The sequence below is a fragment of the Histoplasma capsulatum genome, genomic scaffold (genome assembly GCF_000149585.1).
Source record: "Histoplasma capsulatum NAm1 scaffold_2 genomic scaffold, whole genome shotgun sequence".
NCBI lineage: Eukaryota > Fungi > Ascomycota > Eurotiomycetes > Onygenales > Ajellomycetaceae > Histoplasma > Histoplasma mississippiense.
The window spans coordinates 1,127,587-1,146,301 of NW_001813981.1; the positions used below are offsets into that span (position 1 = coordinate 1,127,587).

The following is an 18,715-nucleotide window of genomic DNA, read 5'->3' on the forward strand; positions in this document are numbered from 1 at the left end:
CTCGGGTTTGGGTGGAAAACCAGCGAGGAGAGATTTTTGCCCAGAGCTCGACAGTCGAGATCACCAGTGGACTTTACTATCAGATAGGCCGCATGCTTTAACGCTGGGAGATGGATTCTGCAATGCCAAAAAATAAAACGCCTTAAGCAATGATTTCCTTGTCGATTGCGAGTAGAGTATATGGATATGGATATGAAAACAGAAAAGAAAACACGTACTCGTCAAAATCTCCGTCGATTAATATCCCCGCAGAGACATTTTCCAGTGCCGGGAACGTGACCTTTTTAAGTTCCGGGTTGGCTGCCATCACCAAATCATTGCCGATGGTACGGAGTTTTCTTCATATGCTGGGTGTTAGTTTGTACTTGTAGATCTCAGATCAGTGACACTGCCGAAGCAAATTAACTCTGGCCCCGTCGAAGCACAACTGAAGATTGTTGTGAATGAGAGGCTCTGTTTGTTTTTTTTAAGGGGCCTGGCTGACGGATATACCCCTGAAGTGGAGAATTTCAATGCTTACGGGAATGATACGTTCGTCAGTTCGTTCAAATATGCCATCAGAACCCAATCGCCAACCTCCTCCAAATCTGGCATGGAGATGGACGTGACCGCATCATCCACTCGGTCAGAAAATTTCAATTTCGGACCCAAATACCCAGCACCGAAGTTTCCAGCTATATACTTGACATTTGGCACTTGAAACGGCCCCTTGAAAGTATGATTGATACCAAACGAAATGGCCTCTTCTATCGTCGGGCAAGTGGAGTAGAAGTCGATATCTTCTTGAGTCGCTATGTTGATCATGAAATCATCACATGCTCGAGGTTCTTCATCAAGCTGTGCTGTTTGTGAGAAGACGGTTCAGTTAGCCGTCTGTTGGAGGAAGTAGGAACTCAACCGGGTTTAAAGTAAAAGAAAAGAAAAGTGTTGTGGAATGTTACGCAACGGACATCCAATCGCAGCGTTGACAGCAACGGTCAAGATCCCTGTTAACAGCAAAGCTTTGCCTGGCATTTTGTTTCCGTTATAAAATCTGCAAGAGTTGAGATATAGCGACGAAGGAATCCCACCTCCATAAATAGGGGACCGAGTTTTCTCTTCTGTCATGATATGTCATGATACCCCTGTGTTCATATCACCCAATCCTACCCTACTCAGGGCGCTAGTAAGGGAGTTTTCTGGTGGCAATAATTGGTGACTCCTTGATCGCCCTGAGTCCTTGACAGAGGCTCGAATCCACGACTTTGGAACAGATGACAATGACTCACCCACCCTTGAAAATCCCAAGTTTCTCGTGAGCGACAGTGAATCTGATACTGTTAGTCTGATTTTGGAGCTATCAGGAAGTCATACGTGCTACCCAGTTTGGTTCAGCTGCACGGATCTCATATCATAAGGATTTCCATCCCTGTGCCTCAAAGCATTTTGCCGCGAATGCCCAGTTGGTTTGGAAGCAGTCGATGCATACATAATTGCTCTGGCAGATTTGGCTCCTCCAGCTTCCACTTTGTATAAATCGTTAGAGACCGACACTCACGTGATATTAGCACCAAAATTTGCCAAGAATTACATGTGCTTGATCTCTGCCCTAAATCGCCCGCAAATGGCTGACTAACCCCTCGCTTAGCCCACACCTCAAATTCCTCACCAAACTGACCTTGGAGAAAAAAGGACGAGAGAACGACGACGACGACAACGACGGCAATTCCACCACCCACCCTTCGTCTCTCCCCCCCGTCCAGGTTGCTAAACAGCGCGCCAAACACACACAAACGAAAATATGTCCGACAACGGGGAAGTTGAGGTCGAAAGCCCCACGGGGTACCAAGTCCTGCCCAAGGAGGTTGCCGCTGAAATCGGCAGTATCAAGCTCTTCAACAAATGGAGCTATGAGGATATCGAGGTCCGGGATATGTCTTTGACGTATGTGTGTTTTCGAATATGCACATGTGTCAACTTTTGTTCTTTTGTCATTCTTTATTTTCGTTCTTGGGCCGCGATTAGTTTTGCAGGCATTACATGTGCGGGATTGGTTGGGGATGAGCTGTGCAGGGCCAACGATCGAGATATATGAAAATAAGACGAATTATAGAAGCACAGGCCTACTGATTGTGCAAATTGGCTTTGTTGTTTAATTTGGTGGTACGGATGCGCTGACTTTTGGAAATTCTTTATAGCGATTACATCCAAATCCGCCAACCCGTCTACATCTCTCATTCAGCCGGTCGATATGCTGTGAAGCGATTCCGAAAAGCCCAATGCCCCATCATTGAACGTCTCACCAACTCCCTGATGATGAATGGCCGTAACAACGGAAAGAAGCTCATGGCCGTCCGCATCGTTGCCCACAGTTTTGAAATCGTACGTGCAAGATGGTCCCCCATCCCACCTTTTGAATTTCTGAGGAATTGGAACAAGAAACGGCAACAAATTGATCTAGGGAAATTCTAAGTTCTAACTTGGGCAAAACACTTTTTTACTCCACAGATCCACATCATGACCGACCAAAACCCCATCCAAGTCGCCGTTGACGCCATCGTCAACTGCGGGCCCCGAGAAGACAGCACCAGAATTGGCTCCGCCGGTACCGTCCGCCGCCAGGCCGTCGATGTCTCCCCACTCCGCCGCGTCAACCAAGCCATTGCCCTCCTGACGATTGGCGCTCGTGAGGCCGCTTTCCGCAATGTCAAGAGCATCGCTGAATGCCTTGCTGAAGAGTTGATCAACGCTGCCAAGGGAAGCTCAAACTCATACGCTATTAAGAAGAAGGACGAGCTAGAACGTGTGGCCAAAAGCAATCGGTAATCGATTGCAATTGGCGGTGGGTGTTGTTGTGTGGGGTGTGCGAGGGTTTGGTCGTTTCTCCTGTTATGTATGTGTGCGTGTGCATTTATTGCCATAATCTGCGGTGTTCGGTGGATTCCATTTCTCACGTTCATCTGCGATTTTTTTAACACAAAACAAAAGAATCAAAAGAACCCAAATTTATATCTGACTGGGTGTGTTAAAGGACAGCAATAATCCACTTACGGGACAATATCCTTTTTTTTTTCTGTTTCCTTTTCCTTCTACGTAGTTGAATGAATCATGAAGAATTTTCTTTCATCAGTCAGGTGCTGAAACAGATCGAGATTGTTTACGGAGTCGACAGTTCACCAGATATTTAATTAAAAATAAATATAAATATAAATATAAAAATAACAAATGATCGAGGCAATAGGAGATTAGGGTTTAGAAAATAAGGCTGTCTTAAATTGTTCCCAGAATTTTATTAGTGGGGTATAGAATAATTTATATATGTTGATGCAATGCAGCGCAGGTTCTAAGTTTTGATAAATCCTGAAGATTCTCGGGTAGTAGCGTAGTCTCCGAAATAACAATAACAATAATATATCAAGTTTAATTTCCTTTAAAAAAGGAGTGTATAATCAGCTGTCTTAATGGATTCATTCTGGCGTGCAGTTCCCATTGGCTCGGCGCGGAATTGACTTGCACCAAAAAATCGTTCACAGAAAATCAACACCACCCAACGTCTCTAATCACCCATGCCAGAGAAAATTTACCAGCCATGGGAAAACGCAAATTAGGAGCTTTGGAAAAGGTGGATGCTGACCTGTAAATAACCCCTCCGCAAATATATCAGATGAAAGAGCAGACAATAACGTCACATACCTAAGTACAGGACGAATCTCCAACATAAAATCCGACGAGACCCCAAGTACGTATTCAAGTTCGACCCTATCTCCCTCCCTCTCTCTCTCTCTCTCTCTCTCTTTCTCTCTGTGGCAGCTACATGGTAGCGAGGGGCGCCCTTGCAATCTCTATTCCATTCATTCCAATTAACAATTATCACCTCCACTGCCCAACCGCAGGTCCTACATCGAAGATTTCCGCAATCAGCATTACCAATATGAAAGCCACCGGGAGATATTCATGGCCTCGCCATCGTCAGTGACAGATACGGGAATAATTTCTCTGCGCGATCTTGTCGAATTCATCGCGCATGTGGCCGACTGCTACAAGGATATCACCAAGAATTTCGCTAATGAGTTGATTGAGATTTTGTCAATGCACCATGCGGTGCTGGAGCCGGAATTGAGAGAGAAGATTGTGGGTAGTCTGGTGTTGTTGAGGAAGAAGGAGATCGTTGACTCTGCTACGTATGTTGTTGTTTTTTTCTTTTCGTCAATTTGTTAATATGAACGGGCTACTTATCCTTTTCCTGTTCCTCCGAAAATTACTGCACAGACTCCTACACACCCTCTTCCCTGTCCTAGTATCTACCCCAAGCAAGACCCTCCGAGCCTTCTTATTCCAGAAAATCCTCTCCGACCTGCGCACGTCGAATTCGAAAACTATAAATCACAAACTCAACAAAACCATCCAAACCGTCCTCTTCAACCTCGTAACCTCCGATAGAACGTCCGTGAAAGCTCTCTGGGCCATAAAAATCACAAGGGAACTATGGAAGCGGCAAATATGGAGCGATGCGAAATCGGTGGAGATCATGAAAGAAGCTGCATTGGCGGATAATGAGAAAGTGGCTGTCGGCGGCGTGCGGTTTTTTCTTGGCGGTGACAAGGAAAGAGAAGAGCTGGAGGACGAGAGCAGCGATGATGAAACGCATGACATCTCCCAAATACGCCATCAGTTTGCAATTAATAAGAAGAGCAAGAAGAAGGCGCGCCAGGTAGAGAAAGCTATCGCGTCAGTCAAGAAGAAGGAGAAGAAGAAAAACCAACCGCACCCGCTGAATTTTTCTGCTTTTCATCTTCTGCATGACCCACAGGGCTTCGCGGAGACGCTGTTCTCGAAACACCTGCAAAATACGAAGTCCAAGCTTAATCTGGAGCAGAAATTGCTCGTCTTACAGCTTGTCTCCCGGCTTGTGGGCCTACATAAGCTTACAATGATTCAGTTATACTCATACTTTCTCAAGTACCTAACACCAAAGCAGCCATCCGTCACTTCATTTCTGGCATCGCTGGCCCAATCAACGCATCCACTCGTTCCGCCCGATGTTCTCGAGCCGCTGGTTCAGAAAATTGCAAACGAGTTCGTGTCTGAAGCCGCCGCCGCTGAGGTTGCATCCGCTGGTTTGAACGCTATTAGAGAAATATGCGTCAGACAGCCACTTGCCATGAACGACACCTTGCTCCAGGATTTGGTCATGTATCGGAAAAGTAAGGATAAAGGTGTTATGATGGCTGCAAAGGGGTTGTTGAGCCTCTACCGGGAAGTCGGTGCAGAGCTACTGAAGAAAAGGGATCGAGGAAAGAATGCAACAATCAAGCTAAGTACTGGGGAGCGGAAGGATATTCGTTTTGGAGAGGAAGATACTGGCGAGATTGAAGGAATTGAGTTACTAGAGCAATGGAAGGAAGAGGAGCGACGCAAGAGAAGGCGCGAGCAGGGTCTGCCCTCTGATGGCGAGGAGGGAGATGAAAAAGGCGAGGACGAAGATTGGGCTGCTTGGGATGTAGCCGAGGGAGATGAAAGCGATGACTCCGGAGGTTGGATTGATGTTAATAGTGATGAGGAGATCAATATCGAAGTCAGCGACTCCGAAAACGAAGGCCCGGCAGCCAAAAAAGCAAAGCTTACCCAGTCGAATGGAGAATCACGGGCCACAACTGAAGAGCCACAAAAGGAGAAAGAAAAGAAACCTTCCACCCTTGCAACAACGCGTATCCTGACGCCCGCAGATCTTGCTAAACTTGCCGAGCTCCGCGCCCAACAAAACGTTTCATCTCTTCTTCCACAAAACAAAACCCAGCGTCAAAAGCAAGCCGCCGCAATCGCCACTAGACACATGGATGATCCACTCACAGCTACCGAAATCGAAGGACTTGCGGCACTCTCCGCTGGTAAAGCCACACGAGCAGAGAAAATCGCCCGGATGAATGAGCTGAAGACCGATCGCGCGGAACACAAGAGCAAGACTGCAAAGAAGAAGGAGAGGAAAGAGGCGCAGGGCAAGAGCACGACTAACAAGGAAAAGGCGAGGAAGAAGAATTTCCTGATGACGTTGGGCAAGGCCAAGAGAAAGGGAAAGAGGAGTCTGGTGGAAACGAGGAATGTGCTGAAGGCGCACATTGACAGGCAGAAGAAGGGAGGGAAGAGGGGGAATTATTCATAAAGGAAGGGTTTGGAATATTCAAAAGAAAATGAAGTAAAAAGGGGGATATTTAAGGAAGGATGGGTTGTATAAAGTAGTGGCGCGACGGTTTTGGGACGACTTTTGGAATAGAGTAATTGAATGTACCTATTTGACAGCTCGACATACTTGTTGTGGCTACTCGTTCTGTTCTTCTCAAGAGACCCTATCGAGACAATATTCGGGTAAACGTATGATGTCTCATGGGTTGAGCCCGGACGGCTTGTTCTCACTCCTAACTATCCATTTGATGCTGAAGATTCTACGCACTACGCACTAGTCCTAAAGAGGATAAATTGCATCTTCGCGTGGATATTTCGTGACGCGTTAATCCCAACACGTTGATTGGCTCCTCCCAACCTTGTCCAAGTTTCCAGCCACTTTCTGGCTTGATGGAGTCTTTCAGCAATCGTTGACCCACGACAGCCCTCCTACTGTCTGTCTCAATGACGACTCAATAACTCTCAACACAGCTCAGAACAATCCCAGCAAAGCATCTCCGTGGCTATAATCCGGCAATCTTAAATTTCCAAGCATCATGGAACCACAATCCACCACCTCTTTGTGCTGCTCCACCTCTAAACGACGGCGATTCCAAGTCCCCATAACCAAATACTTCTCATCCGGCAATACGGAATCTCCCTCCAATGGCTCCTCGCATTTCAATTATGCAGCACCAACACACTCCCCAGCTCCCGTACTTCCTCACAAAGTTCAGTCCTCCCTCCTGACCGTCGGCATGCGCGTTCGCAAATCAGTACCAGAAGGTTATAAAACAACAGCCACAAAATCGGCTTTCCATATATCTCATACAGGCTCATCTTCAACTATATCCCCAACGCGAACGATGTCTACGTCATACGCAGAACTAGCACCCTTTTGTGGTGTGCTGAAAACTGGCAATCTTGCAGTGCAGACCTTCCCAGAGCATCCTTCAGATACACATCAGATAATACACCACAATCACGCACTAGATGAGGAATGGAACCAGTGCGCCCTCCCCTCAAGCAGCCAAAAATCTACAGATTCATCCACCATCGGATCCACAATTCCGCCAGCGACACTTAACACAAACAAACGACGCTTGGAACCCGACTGTGCAGACTCAGACAGCGAAGGCGACGACGACGAATATTCCAATAACTTCCCGCGCGGGTTCCACCAGATGTGGAAGTCCAAGATCCCTGTCGTCAGCACGCCTGCAAATTCACCGTCACGACCAATCCTGCTTCCGAGACTGGCGCATAAGGTTGGCAGATATCAAAATCATCAACAGCAACAGCAACCGCAACCGCACAAAGCACGTCATTGCGGGCAAGAGAATAACGACCCTGGGGTTGTTTCTGTGGCACAGGCTGTTGATTTTGAAGAAGCTTCATTCTTACGTCGGAAGGAAGAGGTGGATGACGAGATTGTGGGGGTGGAAGTGGAGATGGGAGGCGTTTAATGATTTGTGATTTTATTCCTTTTTCCAATTCCCCCGTTTCCCCCTAAGCCTGATGGGGTATTATCGTTTATATTTGTACTTTATGATATCTTCTGTACTTTCTTGTAATCAATGGGGGAAAATGGGGTTCGACACAGCCCTGGTGCTGGCTCTGGTGTTATGGAGTTTTTCGCCTTCTACGTTCGACATATCTGAACATATATTGTGATTGTTCTTAGGGCGGAACTATTTTCCTCTGGTAAACTTTCTCGATATTTAGGAACATAAACAAGCTGCGGATCTTTCAGGATGCTCCGGCCTTGACACAATTAATAGACTTGATATAAAAATGCCGCCCCACTACTTGTTGAAGTGCGAACGAATATGGGAGTTTGATTTGGTGTTAAACTTTTTAAAAAAGATGTTAAAAAAAAAAAATGTAAACATGATTCCTACATTACCGTGAAGCACGCTGTATGAAAATGAAGTAGAAAAGAGAAGTAGAAACATATGTAATTTACATGTGCTGTACAAACACAGAGCTTTCCAAGTATGATATTTCAGAGCGAAGGTTTCGATTTGTGGTGTCCCCAAACGACGAACTTCAACAACAAAATTGATGATCCAAGGGAACCGATAACTGTGCCTCTTGCGCCATATGAATGTGACACAGCGCTGTGTCACCCCGCCGTCTGAGAAACGAGAGAGAACCACAAAGGATTCCTCAACTTCCGTTATTCAGGGAGCCGGCATAGAGTTAACAATTAGCCATGCGTTCAAATCGCCTATCACCCACTTACTCATTTATACTGTCCGATTGGTAGTTTTCCAACGGCTGCAGTAGGAAGCTACCAGAACCTTCCTGACTGAGGATTGAAGCTCAACTTTGAAACAATAGTTATTGCGGCAAAGTAAAAAAAAACCTTCACTGAATGAAATGATAGCCGAGTCGTCCGTATTTAATAGTGGTAGTTCGGGAGATAGGATGAAATATTGACATAAGTATGTACATGAGAGTGAGACTATTCAAAAATGCCCCTTAGTTATTATTGCTACCACAGCTGAGGATTGAAACAAAGTATAACCTTGATATTACGTATACCGCGATTATCCATGGATATTTGAAGCTATCCAGAACTAATCGTCAGACAGCGAAAAAATGTTCCTTGAGTTGCTTTCTTAAGCATGTCGCTATAATTATAACAAGGGGGAAAAACCCTCTTAGTCACCGGGGATATTGTCAGACACCCCCCCTTCTTAAATCCTCGCATGCAACATGGAAGGAGCTAGAGTAATGCGCTGCAAAGATAAAGAATATTACTAAAAGCATAATACTTTTAGATAAACTGTATGGGAATGAGTATAGTACAGAATAAATAAATAGGCTGGGTAGAAGAGTCCAATAAAATTAGTCAAAATAAAATCAATTTCATACCTTGAGAATCTCTAGCGCATCGCGGAGCCATGCAAAAATTCAGTTTATGGAAAAGTTAAGAATGCATTTAATAAGGTAGTTTGAGAGGATTCCAGACGATGCGTTATATATAGCACAAGTACAAGTATCAGTATAAATGGAATAAAAAAAGCCTTGTTTTATTAGCCGCTAAAACTAGTTCCACGATTGATTTACACAAAAAATAGATATCTAAGTCTCCTCCCGGGAGAGGGAAAAAGAAGCGGGTATGAAAAGAAAAGAATTAAAGATGGAAATGGTTGGGGGATAATGAAGAGTCTCTTGTGGGGTTTCTTTCTCCTAGTCGAAGCTATTGCTAGCCGAAGCGTGTCGCGGGGATCATGGTTTTGCTAGAATGGTGAAATTTCCTGCCGGAAGTGACGTTATTCAGCGCAATAGATAAAACCTAGGGATTGAGGACTGGTCAAACAAAATCTCCTCTACATGACGTTGGGGAGAACGAATGGTGTAAATGCAAAGTTCACCTTTAAAGAGGAAGGCCAAGTCCGCTGATGGTGGAGAGGACGGGCCCAAGAAGTGGTGCGACTCCGGTCATACCGAGAACCTGGGTGAGGATGCTGAGGGGGCCAGCGACGACGCTGAGGATGCTACTAGTGCCACCATTGAGGAGGCCGCCAACGATTGGGAGGCTCTCAAGGAGAGGATCACGGGTGGTAAGGCCCTGAACTGGGATATTAAGTGCATCAAGTTTGGGGGCAATGTCCTTCAGGCCGTTCTTGGCCAAAGGGGCAAGCTGGGATACGAGGGCCTTGAAGGCTCCGAGAAGCTGCTCCTGTTTCTCCTTCGAGAAACCATGGACCTCGGGTAGTTTGCCGTTGACGGCTTTATCAACCTGGAGGGCTGATGCAATTTCATTGATGGACTGGATCATTTGCGCAGATTGTTCAGGGCTCAAGCCGTTGATCTCGGACTCCGCATCCTGGCGGGCCTTCAGTGGAATAGGAAGTCCGCCCAATGCTCCACCCAGAAGTCCCTGGAGAGGACCCAAAAGTGATCCCAAACCGGCAGCATCGATACTCCTGGTGACTGAAGGGACAAGCTGGCCGACGAGGGCATCAGGAATTCCATCGACGGAGGGCAGCGACCCGATGCCTGGAAGTTGGGGGAGCCCTGGGACAAGGGGAGTTGGCGCGGCAATGGCGGAGCAAGCAAGGGCAAATGCGGCGGAGACGACAGAGAGCTTCATGGCTGAAGAAGTGATTGGGTGTTCTGCGAAAGGGCTGGGAGAATCAACAAGCGTATATACGTGAGTTCCGAATGAACGACTGGGGAGCAGTAAAAGAGCGTGGTATTCTTTCTCAGAAAGATGAAGGAGGTTGGATACGTCACGAAAAAGACTGTATGTCAGATGAACAAGGGAAGAAGGGAAGGAAGGAAGAGAAGACGGTGAAGTATGTCCAAGTGCTTCTTAGCCGTCTCTTATATACAGAACACTCTCCCGTGTAGCAAAAGTGACATCGACAGCACCCGAAACAAAGGAAATTTCTAAGCTTCGAAGGAAATAGTGATCAACAACCCTTGATCAACTTTACGCTGCGGAGTAGATAAACGGTTGCGAAGCTAGGAGCGCTGTGCAGGCATCCTGTTTCCAAAATGTGATTAGCTGGGGTGTTATCTCTTCCTCTCCACCGAAACTTAATGACAATAGGAGGCAACTAGTAAATCCATGAGAAGGCCATAATATCCCTTAGAAAAAAGTGGTATCAGTAATCAAATAGGTTTTTCTACCTCCTCCGCATCAGGAGAATAGCTGTGTATCACTACTCCGTATATCCCTCGCAAAGGGGCAGAGATAGGAGTAAAAAGCAAAAAGGAAACCATAGAAACCAGGAAGAGAAATGCAGGTACAGAGAGCATCTTTGCTCCTGGACCAACTACACTGATTCTCAACCCTGTAGTCCATGCCATGGATTGATTCTTCCGTTTTAAAAGCGAAGAGAAAAGGAAACAAAGTCCTTCAACGTGCGAATTGCGTCGCTTTGGTGCTGAAAGCCAATGATAACAAGAATATCAGGTGGTACGCATGTCCTGAGTATACAAAAGAATACAAGCTTAATTGAATCAGAGTTCAGGAGGCAGGCATGTGCTGGCCAACGAAACTGGTTTATGCCGCTTTGCACCGATGATGTTGATGCCGCATGAGTAGCTCCTGACGATCGCAATTCTGATGTCCTGGGTTCATGGTGGTGTCAGTCAGTCAGTCAACTTGTCACCGTCATTCCATTTGCTTTGTGCTAAGGATTGGCTTCCAGTCACTATTCTCATTCCTCACTTCGAGTGTGTGCGCGCATTGAAAAGGCTGTCAACGCTCCTGTTTGGTGGATAGTAAAGTTTATTGAAGGAGTTTATGGCGGAATTCCCGGAGCGAACTCAGCAGAGACGACAGCCCGGTTGCTGACATGATGTTTTCTTCGGAGGGGGTGTTCTTGTTCGAAATGTGCCGATCATGGACAGTGAGCCTTGAGCCCCTAGTGTTTTAGGTGGGCAGTTAGCGGCAGTCCCAAACCGCAGGTTGCGCTGTCCATACGGCCCTTGATTTGATATGTAGGATGCGGATGACAATGAGGAGAATGCCCAACCGCGGGTCAAAATCAGCAGCTGTTTTAAACCACAACGACAGTCTTCATTATTTCCCAACTCCGCAAGGGATACCCCTTACGGCTCATAGCTCTCTCGCTGTTCCCCAATATTGAGCAACCTGTCTGTCCAATACTTAACTGTGAATCAGTAGTTCCGAGATTCCAGGTCGCGGATTCCCTGGACTTGGCTTCTGCGCCTGTGCCTTGCTCCGTACCTGGTCTTGGGTAAATCCCCGGGCCCGTCTAAGAAACCCGCCACTGCTGCCAATGAATGCCACCCGTCGAACTGGCGGTTTGCCAGGAACCAGGATCACTCGTCCTTCTTGGCAAGCGTTTCGCCGAATAACTAGTGGACATACAAGACGGTCAATGAGAATGCGCCATGGCCAAGTGTTATGACTCGTTGGAAGGAGGAACAGATACATATCCATACATACAAAATACCAGTCTATTTATCTGTCTGTAGAGCTGGAGCCTTTATACTGCCTATACGCTTTCATATTACGGAGTATAGATGTTGAGGTTGGTTTTATCCTGGAATTGAACTATAAAGAGCGTGGCCTGTTGGAGTAGCTGATATGCTAGAGCCTGGAGACTCTGTGATATGACATCTCTTTATAAATTATCCACTCTGTAAGAGAACATTGAAAATAAAGTGTAGCTAAAGGTTATTTTATATAGATGTTTTCTTCACTATTCCCCAATAAATAAATCTTGACGGCGAATTTTGGGAGTACGAATATGACAGTGAGCTTGCTTCATCCTCGCCATCCTATTTCCTGTCACCCTGCTGCGTACATAGGAGAGCCGTCAAAAATTCTCGTTGACAGCGCACGGGTCTCGTTAAATATTTTCGATTGGAGCTCGATTGAGTAATTCACGCACTTCAGTACTCAAAGATAGCCGGCGCGAGATCATCATAGTCGTGCGGTATGATATGAATAACTCCTAGTTTCAAAGAACTCTCGGTCCCTCGCCGCTGTCTCCCTTTATTGGTTACGTAGCTTCAGACCATATGTTGGGGGCAAATGTTTTGTAGAAGTTGCTTGATACTGTAAAGGCAGCGAAAAATGTATGCCTTGGTAGATTTTGGGAAGACATGGGAAAGCACACACAACAGCAAACATAGGTAATATTCAATATTGTGTCATTTATCGCTATGAACCCAAGAGACCTGAATCGATACCTATTGATGGCGTCAGAACAAATTGCAGCACTCATCATCAGAAAACCCCGAAAATTCTAGCCACCATCATCGTCTATGCGCACCTAGGCTTCCTAGGAAGACATGCACAGTCTTGCGTTTATGGTCGAGTCCCGTCCTGCAAGAAGGCTACTATTCATGTAGACGGCTATTCCACAAATTATCAATGTATTCACACCCATCTGATTCGCGCATCAGGCGCGATTCTGAAGACCTTACCTTTGTTCATAGGATGGTCCAGCAACCTCCCAACTTCAAGGAGCATACAGCGTACAGATTATGTATGTACTGAACATACCATCGTGCTGCAAGCCACACCCCAACAGAGATCGACATCTTGAACCCTGAGCAAAAGCATTAGCAGAAACCTTCGCAAAAAATCAAGCAAAAGCGGGACAGGGCAGGGACTTCGTTTAGTGCTTATGTGAGCGCAGCCCAGGAATTGGAAGTACCTCGGCTCAGAGTCCTATGGACGGTCCTATGTACGAAGTCTACTGCGGAGTACCAAGATACTTCAAGGTTGGCAAGGAATGATTTCAAGACTGATGTTGAATCCATGTCGCTCCATGGATATACATGTGCCGCCAAGGTGTGGTGGAGAAACTTTGAAACGCGGGGCGGAATTGATAGGATGGTTAAAATGGGGCGACTTGCAGGTTTCTTCTCAGAGATGGTGAAACAAAAAACGGGAAAACGGTAGGGTAGGTCGATGTTATCAGAGATGATCGAAAGTTCGAAAATTTGGCAGGACTTGGCTGGGTTCATATATGCAACGGTGTTGATAAATTTGATAAAATGTGAAATAAAAACTACAAAGGTTAATAATCGGAGGAAGATTAGGAACGAAAGACAGGAGCCCGGCCTAGACATAAATAAGAGATTTAATTCCCAGGAGAAGAAATGAAATGGAAGATGGAGGGAGGGAAAATGCCCCAAATAGAAAACAAAGTGAACGCCATCAGAAAGTAAAAGACCGCGGAGCCAGAGAGTACATGAAAGCCCGGGTGAAACGAAAATGGCAATATCTCAAAAAACGCTAATATAATTCCCTATCCGCTCCTTCTGGTTCTGAGCAATGCACTCTGCAATCCAAGTGATGTTTCGAATTTCCTAAATCCGGGAAGACCAAATTGCACAAGGTTAGAATATGCATTCCACATTGAAAAATCCGCTATTCACAGATCGGACGAAATGAAAAGAAATCAAAACGAAACGAGGCAAAATATAAAATAGAAATTTAAAAAACGTACCTGCTCCCTCAGCTTAACCCATGCATATATGATAGCCGGCGTAAATTGCCGGGTAAAAGTAAGCTTCGAAATTTCCATCTCCTTCTGATAGAACATATCTTCCAAACTCCTCCCGTCACTGCTACCTCCACCAGCGATATTTTCCAACCCCGCACCGCCAATGCCACCGGCCCCACCGGCCCCTCCAGCTCCGCCCTGGCTAAGCCCCACGGCGTCAAAGAAGGCCTTGTAATCTCCAACCCCACTGACAGCCAGTGCAACCCCTTCGACATCATCAGCCCGTGACAGCATCAGTGAGCCTTCCGGATATAGTTTGCCGAATTCTGGATAGAGTTTCTTCCTCTCCGCCTTGGAAAGTTCCGTCCCGAAGGAGTTCAGAGTGATATTAATGGCGCGACGGTCCGCTTCGAACTCGAGAGCCTCCGACATAATCTCAGAAGTCGGGGACCCTTTCAGTCCCGGCTCGGAGTTGACAAATCTGTAAAAGTCCTCCAGATAGTTCTTGTACAGCATGTTGCGGACAATTTCGATATTCAATTCATCCAGGTCCTGGTGGCTGATGCTGCCTTTGAAGTAAGGCGCGAGCGGCGTCTCGACGAGGACGGAGTTGTAGAGTTCTTCGATGTTTGTGGCAACACAGAGGACGGGCATGGTTTCGAACCAGCCGAGCGGGTGGCATCGCTCAAGCAGTTCTCGTGTATCACGTTCGTGTAGGGTTCCCGTGATGAGTAAGGCGACGTTATCGATCATGTAGCCGTAGGTCAGGTATTCCATGAACCTTGCAATGGAGCCAGTAGCTTGGGCCTGGATGTAGCGGAATTCCGCCACGAGTTTCTCTGTGGTTTTTCCAGCGAGGGCGGAGGTGGAGGGATTTGGGGGGAGAGCGGCCAGAAAGTCACCATAGGCCGGGCCGAGTTGGATCTTGACATCTAGATGTCAAACAACCGATGTTAGTCCGGACTCATATAACATACGATTAATTACCAGTAAAATGCTTTATCTTGTAGAATGTGGGACCAAGCGGGAATAACATACCATCGATAGTATCACATTGCGTCAGGTTTCCGTAGTGTTGGGAGGTGAGCAGGCTGTTTCGATAACCACGAACGAGTCCTTCGATATACCTTGCAACTGGAGTTCAGTAAAGCAACATAGCTAAAGAGTGATACCATGTGCAAAGATACATACCCGCCATTCACGTTGAAAAATAAGCCCTCCATCACGGGCTATTGGATCGCATATATCTCTAACCACCGATATCTTTTGACCCTCGACTACTAACATCCATTGATGTCGATGTCGTCAAAAGCTACCAAGAGGCTTGAATTAAGCCTTAAAACCGATCTAGCTTTATTTGGCTAGGGACCCAAGCTTATCTCCACGTGATATATTATCTAAGCAGTTAGATCCCAGCCAACCACACGAACACTTCAAAATTTCCTCTTTGGACAAAAAAAAAAAAAAAAAAAAGGGAACTAAATCAAAAATTTGACCCTTCCACCTTCCTTCCCCCGTACCCATTCAACCCACTTGCGACTTCCCCTACCGCGTCGAGTCCAATCCAGTTATTGGGAAACAATTGTTTCTCCGGGGCTGCTCTTTCCGGTGCTGGGCCTGGAGTGCGGTCAATTTATTCTCCTCTGTGTCTCGTCTGTAAACGGCAAGAAGGGAATAAATAACCTTGGAAGTGAAGACTAACTACGACACTTACCCTGAATTATATAATCTCCTGCTGCTGCCATGACGCTGTTTATCCTCGCAGAAACCAGCGCTGGCTATGCGCTGCTCAAGGCCAAGGACAAGAAGCTACTCAAGCGCCATGATATTGTAGCGGAAACTCAGACCGCGGAGGGTGTGTCGAATCTGTAAGTTGTTTGGCTATAGGATTGTTGCGTGGAACATATTCTATTCTACAATATGTTATGTGTCACGTTCTCTAAAAAGTACGGATGCAGCTGACAGCATTGAGCACAGTATGAAATTGAAGAATTTCCAAAAGTTCGATAGTGCGGCCACAGCTTTGGAAGAAACCGCGTCTCTAGTGGAAGGGAAAGTTACACCTCGATTGGCAAATCTTCTTGAATCTATTAAAGATGAGAAGAAGGTCTCCTTGGCTGTTGCAGACCCAAAACTTGGTGAGTCTCCTCTCTCAAATTCACTGGTGAGATGCCCAGAATATACAACTGGCCATGTAAGCTAACACTTATGCGTGAAGGAAATGCCATTGCAAAACTTCCCCTCGCCATCCAGCCAATTGCAGACTCCACAACCACGGATCTCTACCGCGCAATCCGGGAGCACCTCCCCACTCTGATCCCAGGCCTCTTACCAGGGGATATGTCCACTATGTCCCTGGGTTTGTCCCACTCTCTAGCCCGCCACAAACTCAAATTCTCCCCCGACAAAATCGACACCATGATTGTCCAGGCCATTGCCTTGCTTGATGACCTCGACAAGGAACTCAACACTTACGCCATGCGCGTCAAGGAGTGGTACGGCTGGCATTTCCCGGAGCTCGCCAAGATTCTGAACGACAACATCGCCTACTCCAAGGTGGTGCTAAAAGTGGGTATGCGCTCTAATTTTGGGGAAACCGATCTTGCCGAGATCTTGCCAGAGGAAATTGAGGCTGTTGTAAAGGCCGCGGCGGATCGGTCGATGGGTACGGAAATCTCCAACGAAGATCTTGATAATATTCAGGCCCTGGCGGAGGAGGTCATTGGCTTCTCGACGTACCGCCAACAGCTTGCAAGCTATCTGGCTGCCCGAATGACGGCCATCGCACCCAATCTTACAGCGCTGGTGGGAGAACTGGTCGGGGCTCGATTGATCGCTCATGCTGGCAGCTTGGTAAACCTATCCAAGAGTCCTGCCAGTACCATTCAAATTCTGGGAGCGGAAAAGGCTCTTTTCCGTGCTTTGAAGACCAAGCATGACACCCCCAAATATGGCCTAATTTACCATGCGTCCCTGATCGGACAGGCCACCGGCAAAAACAAGGGTAAGATGGCTCGTTATTTGGCAGCAAAGGCAGCTATTGGTCTTCGCGTCGATGCCTTGACTGATTGGCCTGTCGATGCTGATGGAAATGAACCCACTGAGGAAGAGAAGGCTGCTCTCGGTATGCAATCGCGGTACTATCTCGAGAAGAAACTGGCGGCTATGGAAGGCAAACCCATAAAGCCAAGAGGGGTCGGTATTGCACCAAACGGTATTCCTACAGCCCAGCCTAAGAAATGGGAGATCAACGAAGCTAGAAAGTATAACCCCGATGCGGATGGGTTTGCTGGGGACGAGGACCTTGCCGAATCATCGCCAAAGAAGCAGAAGAAAGAGAAGAAGGACAAGAAAAAGAAATTGGTTGAGGAAATTAAGGAATCTGAAGATGGAAGTGAGAGTGAGGAAGAGTCGGATGAAGATGTGGAGATGGCGGATAAGTCCGCAACCAATGGGTCGATGGCTGATGCTAATGCGTCATCTGAAGAACGGTCGGACAGGGAAGAGAAATCGAAGAAGTCGAAGGAAAAGTCTCTAGAGAAGAAATCTAAGAAGGAAGATAAAAAATCGAAGAAGCAGAAGAGTGGCAGTGGTCCGAGTGTGGAGGAAATGGCTGCAAAGGCAGGACTCAGCGTTAGCCGGTATCAACGCAAACTCGAGCGAGGGGAGATCGTTTTTGATAGCGAAGGGAACCCATCGTATATTAGCAAGAAGGACTTGAAAAAGGCGAAAAAGGAAGCGAAGAAGGCTGCTAAGGCAGCGGAAAAGGAGGCTGGTAAGAAGCGAAAACGGGCTGAGGAGGACGATGAGAAAAAAACGAAGAAGAAGAGTAAAGTGTGAAGGAAATCATATGCTTCCACTATTTTTGTGTTTTCCATTGTTTCCGTTTTCTTCTGTATGATATCATGCTTCCTTGTGGATCTTCTATTTCATTTTCCACCTGATACGTCTGCTTATCCAGGCTTTTTGCATTTCGAATGGTGAGATTTATGCTTCTTGGTTTTCATCTCGTCTTCTGTCCTTTTTTGAAGTATATTGTTTCTTTCTCTTTTTGATACTTTGTTGTCTATTTTTGTCAATTAAGGCGCAGGTTGGTGGTGCTTGGGAGAAAAAATAGGGTAGTTTTCCATTTTGCTTCTGAAATTTAAATTCTTTTTAAAAAAGGTTTAAGTGGGAAAGCTAGATAAAGACATTTCTCCGTCTTCTAATCTCACTTTTGAGCAATAATACTTGTAGTATTCATCTTTCACCATCTACACTTTATAGCTGCCGCTCACCGCCTTGAACCTTTCTGCCAGCCTCCACAGCAGACAAAAGGAAAAATATTCGTTCCCGCCATCAAATCAGCCTGTAACACTATCCATTGTCTGTCTACATACAATCATGAAGGTGAGCTCGATCCAGAGAGGAAATGATAACAAAAATCCTAAAACCCTCAAAATCAGAAAATACCTATATCAGAAACTACATTGGAAACAAAACTTAACTCAAAAGTCGAGCTTGCTTTCAGATCCTCGAACCGCAATCCGCCATCCTAACGAATGTGGAAGTACTGGCACATTTCAGTCTGAACCCACCACGCAGACCTCCCAATCCACCGCCCAATTCGCGAAGTTTACCCCTAGTGC

At 46.4% G+C, this 18,715-nt stretch overlaps 7 protein-coding genes across 7 annotated transcripts in view; 5 read left to right on the forward strand and 2 right to left on the reverse strand.

The window, feature by feature from the left end:
* Nucleotides 1-1,780: 1,780 nt before the first annotated feature.
* HCAG_02430 (40S ribosomal protein S5) lies at nucleotides 1,781-2,805 on the forward strand (the record flags this gene model as incomplete). The annotated part of the gene is made up of 3 exons (XM_001542209.1): nucleotides 1,781-1,923; nucleotides 2,178-2,361; nucleotides 2,488-2,805. 3 exons carry the CDS (start codon nucleotides 1,781-1,783, stop codon nucleotides 2,803-2,805), a joined length of 645 nt encoding a protein of 214 aa, XP_001542259.1.
* A 763-nt stretch (nucleotides 2,806-3,568) lies between these two features.
* Nucleotides 3,569-6,139, forward strand: HCAG_02431 (conserved hypothetical protein; the record flags this gene model as incomplete). The annotated part of the gene is made up of 3 exons (XM_001542210.1): nucleotides 3,569-3,615; nucleotides 3,873-4,160; nucleotides 4,249-6,139. 3 exons carry the CDS (start codon nucleotides 3,569-3,571, stop codon nucleotides 6,137-6,139), a joined length of 2,226 nt encoding a protein of 741 aa, XP_001542260.1.
* Nucleotides 6,140-7,004: 865 nt separating this feature from the next.
* On the forward strand, nucleotides 7,005-7,604 carry HCAG_02432 (predicted protein; the record flags this gene model as incomplete). Its single annotated transcript, XM_001542211.1, has 1 exon — nucleotides 7,005-7,604. One exon carries the CDS (start codon nucleotides 7,005-7,007, stop codon nucleotides 7,602-7,604), a length of 600 nt encoding a protein of 199 aa, XP_001542261.1.
* Nucleotides 7,605-9,523: 1,919 nt separating this feature from the next.
* Nucleotides 9,524-10,243, reverse strand: HCAG_02433 (predicted protein; the record flags this gene model as incomplete). Its single annotated transcript, XM_001542212.1, has 1 exon — nucleotides 9,524-10,243. The coding sequence occupies one exon, from the start codon at nucleotides 10,241-10,243 to the stop codon at nucleotides 9,524-9,526; it is 720 nt and encodes a 239-aa protein (XP_001542262.1).
* A 3,623-nt stretch (nucleotides 10,244-13,866) lies between these two features.
* Nucleotides 13,867-15,285, reverse strand: HCAG_02434 (vacuolar ATP synthase subunit d; the record flags this gene model as incomplete). The annotated part of the gene is made up of 4 exons (XM_001542213.1): nucleotides 13,867-13,950; nucleotides 14,091-15,019; nucleotides 15,126-15,203; nucleotides 15,279-15,285. 4 exons carry the CDS (start codon nucleotides 15,283-15,285, stop codon nucleotides 13,867-13,869), a joined length of 1,098 nt encoding a protein of 365 aa, XP_001542263.1.
* Nucleotides 15,286-15,830: 545 nt separating this feature from the next.
* Nucleotides 15,831-17,927, forward strand: HCAG_02435 (nucleolar protein NOP58; the record flags this gene model as incomplete). Its single annotated transcript, XM_001542214.1, has 3 exons — nucleotides 15,831-15,955; nucleotides 16,065-16,225; nucleotides 16,306-17,927. The coding sequence occupies 3 exons, from the start codon at nucleotides 15,831-15,833 to the stop codon at nucleotides 17,925-17,927; spliced, it is 1,908 nt and encodes a 635-aa protein (XP_001542264.1).
* Nucleotides 17,928-18,470: 543 nt separating this feature from the next.
* HCAG_02436 (predicted protein) overlaps nucleotides 18,471-18,715 on the forward strand; it is a gene marked incomplete at both ends in the record, with an annotated part of 1,096 nt that continues 851 nt past the window's right edge. The window contains 2 exons of the mRNA XM_001542215.1: nucleotides 18,471-18,476; nucleotides 18,598-18,711. Coding sequence (XP_001542265.1) covers nucleotides 18,471-18,476; nucleotides 18,598-18,711 — 120 coding nt within the window. The remainder of the gene's footprint in view (nucleotides 18,477-18,597; nucleotides 18,712-18,715) is intronic.